The sequence below is a fragment of the Archocentrus centrarchus genome, chromosome 5, assembly GCF_007364275.1.
Source record: "Archocentrus centrarchus isolate MPI-CPG fArcCen1 chromosome 5, fArcCen1, whole genome shotgun sequence".
In the NCBI taxonomy this organism is placed as follows: domain Eukaryota; kingdom Metazoa; phylum Chordata; class Actinopteri; order Cichliformes; family Cichlidae; genus Archocentrus; species Archocentrus centrarchus.
In genome coordinates, this window is record NC_044350.1 from 21,302,935 (window position 1) to 21,309,952 (window position 7,018).

A 7,018-nucleotide genomic window follows, 5' to 3' on the forward strand; every position below is an offset into this window, starting at 1 on the left:
CAGTAAGTCTGTAACAAGACAACTTGACAAAATATCCACTGTCTCACTATGGTATACTGGTAAGTATTTAAAAGAACCTTTAAGCAAACAGTGAATGTTTTTCAGATATTAATAATCCAAAAAATGGTGGGTTTAAAAAAAAAAAAAAAAAAAAAAAAAAAAAAGTCATTGTGTTTAAATATAGTCTCCTGATTCTGAGAACTCCCCGAATTGGTTTTTAGATGCCATAAACAGACAAGATTTGAGTTACATGCATCACAGCTGAGGCACACTATTTAATAACTGAATATTTCATGCCACCGAATCTTTTAAAACCAGGAAAAGTTGAGTAGCAAGGAAACATTCATGCAATGCCATCATAATATACCTGTTCATCTTCACCATCCAGTTTCTTACAATGATGGGAGCTTCTGACATAAGTCTTTCGTAATAAATCTCAACCTTGACAATTTTACCACTGCTGTAGTACAATCATCTCAACACTAGCCCCATCCAGCAGGAGTGACCTCAGGTCCGGTTCAGCCCGCTGAGCTGTTTGCTTGAAATAATGTTCAGTTTTAAAGTGGAGTCACCGTCTCCTGCTGTGAATGGAGGCTGGCTGATCCGGCTGTAATGCAGTCCTGATACCACAGCTTCTCTGCAAGGCAGTTGAGGAGCGGGGCTACGTCACCCAGCCCGTCAGTGACCTCGCCGCCCGTACGCAGCACCGGAATCCCCCATGTATCCTGGAAGTCTCTGACATCTCTCTCTGCCACATCACAGTGCATGAAAAGGTCGAATCTGAAGGAAGCATTAAGGATACGTTTATGTAACGAGTATGTTTACACCAGACTCTTTACTGCTGTGGTACAACTAAAGTTGAAAGTTTTTGGGCTTGTCAAAGCTGCACTTTGTTTTAGAATGACAAAGGAGTCAGAAAAGTGGACCATTTACTATGCTGCAAACTAAGAGGATCTATGCAGTTATGTAAAAGAAACTGCAGTGTTCCTAAGATGACTGTAAGGAGGGAAAAAAAGGATACTTGGTGCCAATCACCATTTTCACAACACGCCTGGCAAATAGCTCGGTCCATTTAGCAAGCTGATTTGGCAGATCATCGAAAGATGTCCTGTCTGTGAAGGAGAACAAGAAGAGGACCGCATCTGCTTGCTCCTTACAGGACTGCAAGACCAAGGGAAAAGGGATCAGGCAAAATGCATGTCAATTTTTTTATTTTTTTGTTCATCTAGAACAGGGGTCTCAAACGACCACGCCCCCTACTTCCGGTCCGCGATTTGATGTCAAAAACATGACAATCTGGCCCTTTAAGTCACTTTTTTGACATTTCGCTAACTTAAAGGGCCAAATTGTCATGTTTTTGACATCAAATCGCGGACCGGAAGTAGGGGGCGTGGCCGGATGCGAGCCGCGAGTTTGAGACCCCTGATCTAGAATAATGACCTAGTCTGTACTTTGTCAGACGTACTGGAAGCAAATGGTCAAATCTACGTAAGGCATTCTCTCCACAGTCCCACAGCTGAAAACGGAAGAAAAGCACTCTGCTGTTTTCTTTTAGCTTCACTGGCCAATACGCCACTGTCGTCTCAATACCTTAAACAACAAAAGATAAAAAGGAATATTTGTGAGTTCATCAGCCTTTAAATTGAGTTTTTAATTTTGTAAACTACTTTAAATATGCCAGGTTCACAATGATTATTATTTAGAAAATGATTAATACTACATAATCTAGTTAATAATCCACAATTTGACACCGTGTGAGATGCTTGCCTGTGGTTTCGTAGTGCATGTTGGGAATATTCAGGCCTGCAAGACGTGCAGCAAGTGCAGTTTTCCCGACTCCGCTCTTGCCAGAAATGAAGATCTTATAATGAACCGTGTCTACAGCTACATGTGGAGGCATCACTGGAGACTCCAAGAGGCCTGTAAAACAAATTTTTAAAGGACCATTTGAAAAAAACAAACTGCACACCTGAGTCACACGGCAAATACACTGCTCAAAAAAATAAAGGACTACTTTGAAAACACATCAGATCACAATGGGAAAAAGAATCATTCTGGATATCTATATTGCCATGGACTGGGCAATGTGTTAGGAATGAAAGGATGCCACATTATATGATGGAAATTAAAATGATCAACCTACAAAGGGCTGAATTCAAAGAGACCCTGAAAATTAAAGTGAAAAAATGAAAACATTTCCTGCTTCTAAAATCAAGTAAAACTGAGGTTACTGTACTCAGCCCTAAAAATCTTAAACATAGTGTTTAACAACATGCTTACTCTGGATGGCATTACCTTGGCCTCCAGTAACACTGAGGAATATGGAGTCATTTTTGACCAGGATATGTCCTTCAATGTGCACATTAAACAAATACATAGGACTGCTTTCTTACATTCGCACAATATCTCTAAAATAAGAAACAGACTGTCTCAGAGTGATTCTGAAAGACTAGTTCATGCAGTTATTATTTCTAGGCTGGACTATTGTATTTCATTATCAGGCTGTCCTAAAAACTCCCTAAAAAGCCTTCAGTTGATCGAAATGCTACAGTGAGATTGGGTTCTTTTCATTGGCTCCCTGTTAAATCCAGAATCAAATTTAAAATCCTTCTCCTCACATACAGGGTCTTGAATAATCAGGCCCTATCTTATCTCAAAGACCTCATAGTACTGTATCACCAAAATAGAGCACTTTGCTCTCAGACTGCTGGCTTACTTGTGGTTCCTGGGATAGTTAAAAGTAAAATGGGAGGCAGTGAGTGTTTCTTCTTCACGTGCCTCTTTTTCACTTTGTGTTTATACACCACTCTGCATTTAATCATTAGTTACTAGAAATCTCTTGCTCTCTTCCACAGCATGTCTTTTTGCCCTCTCCCTCACTTTACCCCCAACTGGTCGTGGCAGATGACTGCCCCTCCCTGAGCCTGGTTCTGTCGGAGGTACCTTCCTGTTAAAAGGGAGTTTTTCCTTCCCGCTGTTAATGTTTGCGCATAGGGGGTCGTCTGATTGTTGGGGTTTTCTCTTATTATTGTAGGGTCTTTAACTTACAATATAAAGGGCCTTGAGGCAACTGTTGTTGTAATTTGGTACTATATGAATAAAAATGAACTGAACTCAACTGAATTGAACCTAGGAGTTTTTCCTTCATCGAAACCGTTATAATGTCGAGATTTTAAATGGGAAAGGCACATTATTTGTCAGCTCCTTTTTGTGGCTGATTTCTAATGAAACACAGACGCTGCATACAGAGGTTTTTGCTTTTGTCTGAAGAGTGGCTGTACTTTATGCATTTTCAGTCACGTTAAATCAGCTGGGAAAACAATTTGTCCTATTTCTAAATACTTTTTCATATGTGCGTAAGGTCTTCTGAAAAAAAAAATATCAAAACTATTGTAATTTGGGGAAATATATTTTACTGACATTACCAAAGTTCCTGCGTCTCTTCTTGTGGAGGATTTTGCTGAAATATTCTTTACTGTCTTTACATAGATGCCAGTCAGCGACTACGACCGATCCTGGAGGAGGAACCTGTGCCATGTCGTTTATGAGGCTACAGCGTCACACAGAGCTCGGGTTTGTCACTTAAAACGGCCAAAAGTCGGTTCCCTTCCGGGGCAGAAGGGATTTTACAAACGTAGCTTCAGTATTTAGAAATTTCAAGCAGCCCTGTTGACCAACAGCCCTCGGAAAAATTAAAAAACAAAAAAGAAAAGAAAAAAAGAAAAGAAAACTTCCGTAAACTAAAGCGTCCCTTGACAACCTATGTCGTCACTTCCGTCAGTTTGTGGCGTTGCCTTCACGCCAAAATAGTTTTGTCTGCTCATGCTGTGTTACCAGTTTTAATCGTACTCATCTCCGTTTTCCTTTATGAAACAGCCCAACAGAGCTTTTCTTCAGATATTTTCCACTTTGGTAAATATGATAAAATTATTACTTCTTTGTTGTATTTATTTCAACAATTATTTGTATGTTGCTCTGAATTTCCTTCCCATTTTACATTAAATGTCACATTTTAAAAAGCTCGACGCTAGAGGTCGCTAAACTACAGCGTGTCACTTGTACGTCAAGTGGTGCTGAGGTTACATCTGGGAAAAATACAGCAGAGCAATAAAGACAGTTCAAATGAAAAGAGGCTTGATGTGCTTTAATTGAAATGCACAGAGATTAGACACTAACACACCCTGTGAGCCCTGACAGTCAGGAGCCCACAGCTCGCCAAGGACGTGCTCACAGATATGGGGTCCACATCTGATGGCAGTTTGCAGTGGTGGGAAAAAGTACTTGTGACTGTGCCATCGTCACCCAGCTGCACGGCAAAAACAGAGGTTATGAGAACATAAAGTAGGAATTCAAGCTATCAAAGAAACCATCAAACTGCCAAATTCAAAGAAGACATTTTGCAACAATCCAGCCAACCTAGGCAGCAACAGGTATAAATCTATATTTCAGTTCCTATATAGTTCTAGAATTTAGCACATAATACAGCGGTTTAAGCCTGCATGTTACTTTAATTTCACTGAATTAAAAGCACAACATAACTTGTCAGCGATCCAGTAATTCATTATCTTCTGTTGTTCTGTAGTTACATCTGGTTATGCCTCTTTTTACACCACCCTGACTGTAGGGCTCACCTTTTCTGCATGCACCTGTAGTAGGTTGTTGGAGGATGTAACGATGACATCCTCTGGAGCAAATTCACTCACGTCAAGAGTGAAATGAAAAATGTCTCCAGTGATCTGGACCTTCCCCGTAGGCTGTAAATGACCTGAAACAGTCATTTACGTATAGAAATTAGATCCTCAAATCCACAGAATTTTTGAATATACTGATTAGATTTTTCTTTAATCATGTAATATGTTCCCCACTGGGTTATCAATAATTAAAAAGTATATCTATGCCAGTCTTTGTTCAGCTGACCTGTAAATTGGTGTTCTCTGGGACTGTGCTGATTTAGGGATCCTGAATCCTCAGAGAAATTACTCCTACTTTTCTCCATAAGGGCTAAGGAAAGGCTTTGTCTCTGTGATATAATAAATCCTCCTTTGTCTGTCTTTAAACTGTTGTCACTGCACACTGAGTCTTTTATAGGCTACTGGGAAATTGTGGGTGCCACTGGGTGTGGCTGTGGATGTGGTTTGGTCCCTAAATGATCCAGCTGGACTGGAACGTGATACGGATTGCAGATATTTAATGTGTCAGATCTGTTGTTGAACCGTTGTCACGGGGGTCCAACATTTTTTGCCGCACCCATGACCGTGGTGCATGTGAGTCTTTGTGTTTATGTGTGAGAAAGGGGTGCGGAGATGTTTCTATGTGAAGGAATACACTATAATTATCATAATTATCATTGTGTGATCTGCCAGTCTCAACTTCAAGCCATAAAGGTCACATTATCTTACATAATTTCTAATGTAATGTAATGAATTTCCAGTTAAACTGAGCAGAGGGGTGATTAATCACAGCCAAGTGGCAGTGGTATGAACGAGCACAGTTGTGTGTTGGTGTGACATTTTGCTCCACCTTGCCAAACTCACAAAGGCTTATCAACTCCATCTGGATGACAAACGCTGCCAAACAAGCTCTGTCAGACTGTACTGATGATTGCAAAGCAACCCAAAGGTTTTATATCATGTTGGGTCCAAAAGATGTTACACTGTAAAAAGCCTTTTAGTCAACTTTAAACTTGATTTCTATTGTTTCAAGTTAAGTGAGGAAATAATTTATATATATATAAAAAGAATAGGCAGTCACAAAAAAAACATCAGACAGGAGCTGCTAAGTTAACCGAGGCCACCAAGTAAGTAGCCTATACATAAGCCTTTAGTTCCAGCCAAAATGTCCCAAGCGTCACCAGTTTCAACAAGAAATTGATTAACTGTTTCAAGAGATTAAAGAAACAGCTGAGTGTGAACAAGTGTGCCTGTGAACGCCACTGATTTAAATAATTAGGAACAAGACCACTTTCAGAAGGACAACCCAACCTGTCCACACCACTAATTAATAAGCTACTGGGATTTGTAAGCCACTATTTTATTACACTCTTTAGTATAGTTCCCGCATGTTGAATAAATTATGGTTTTGGATCATTATAGCACTGCAGCGACTAAATAAGTCTATCACATCATACCATGAATTTGTGTACCACAGTTGTGTGACATGTTGGGTGTAGACTAGAACAGAGCATTTACTGGTTGGAATGCACAGTGATGATGTTTTTCCCTTTTGAAAAGGAGACTGAAGGCTTGAATCACACTCTCTATTGCTGCAAAGCTGATGGAATAAGACAAACATGAACAAGTATGAAATGTGTTTTTTCTTCTTCTGGCTTCTCCCTTTGTTGCAGTGGATCATTTGCCTCCATCTCCATCTCACACCAACCCTCTGCGTGTCCTCCTTCACTTCTCTGTGGTCTTTCTCTTTTCCTCCTGCCTGGCACCTCCATTTTCAACATCCTTTTTCCCATATATCCACTATCCCTCCTCTGCACATGTCCAAACCATCTCCACTTTTCTTTCCTAACTTTTTCTCCAAACCACTCAACCTGCTGTACTCGTTTCTGTCCATTCTGGTCACTCCCAGTGAAAAACCTTAGCATCTTCAACTCTATCACCTCCAGCTCTTGGTCTTTTTTTGTCAGAGCCACCATCTCTAAACCATATATCATACTAGCGGATCTCAAATATGAAGTGTGTGTAATGTAATAACTTTAACTTAAGCATATGTGCAGCAATGAATAGTGATCTTAAATTTAACAGATAGCAGATTAAGATAGCTTTTTGATTGAACTTGTTCAAGTGGAAATTTGTGACATCTAATCTAACATGGAAAGATCATTGCAATGAAGACTATTCTTAAGGTCAAAGAAAATTCACTCATGTTTTCTATAGAGTGAAGCTAGTATATGGATGGTACAGTGGCGCACTGCCACCACACAGCCAGAAGATCCTAGGTTAGAATCCTTTGGCAAACCAGGGCCTCGTGTGCGTGGAGTTTGCATGTTGATTCTAAATTGGCTGTG

At 40.1% G+C, this 7,018-nt stretch overlaps 2 protein-coding genes across 2 annotated transcripts; both read right to left on the reverse strand.

Moving 5' to 3' along the window:
- Positions 1 to 188: 188 nt before the first annotated feature.
- cplane2 (ciliogenesis and planar polarity effector 2) lies at positions 189 to 3,759 on the reverse strand. The gene is made up of 5 exons (XM_030730143.1): positions 3,426 to 3,759; positions 1,768 to 1,920; positions 1,466 to 1,590; positions 1,022 to 1,161; positions 189 to 780 (listed from the first exon to the last, which is right to left on the reverse strand). The coding sequence occupies exons 1-5, from the start codon at positions 3,535 to 3,537 to the stop codon at positions 558 to 560; spliced, it is 753 nt and encodes a 250-aa protein (XP_030586003.1). The 5' UTR covers positions 3,538 to 3,759; the 3' UTR covers positions 189 to 557.
- Positions 3,760 to 4,171: 412 nt separating this feature from the next.
- On the reverse strand, positions 4,172 to 4,996 carry LOC115779713 (heat shock protein beta-7-like). Its single transcript, XM_030728473.1, has 3 exons — positions 4,918 to 4,996; positions 4,632 to 4,765; positions 4,172 to 4,306 (listed from the first exon to the last, which is right to left on the reverse strand). The coding sequence occupies exons 1-3, from the start codon at positions 4,994 to 4,996 to the stop codon at positions 4,172 to 4,174; spliced, it is 348 nt and encodes a 115-aa protein (XP_030584333.1).
- Between the last annotated feature and the right edge of the window lie 2,022 nt (positions 4,997 to 7,018).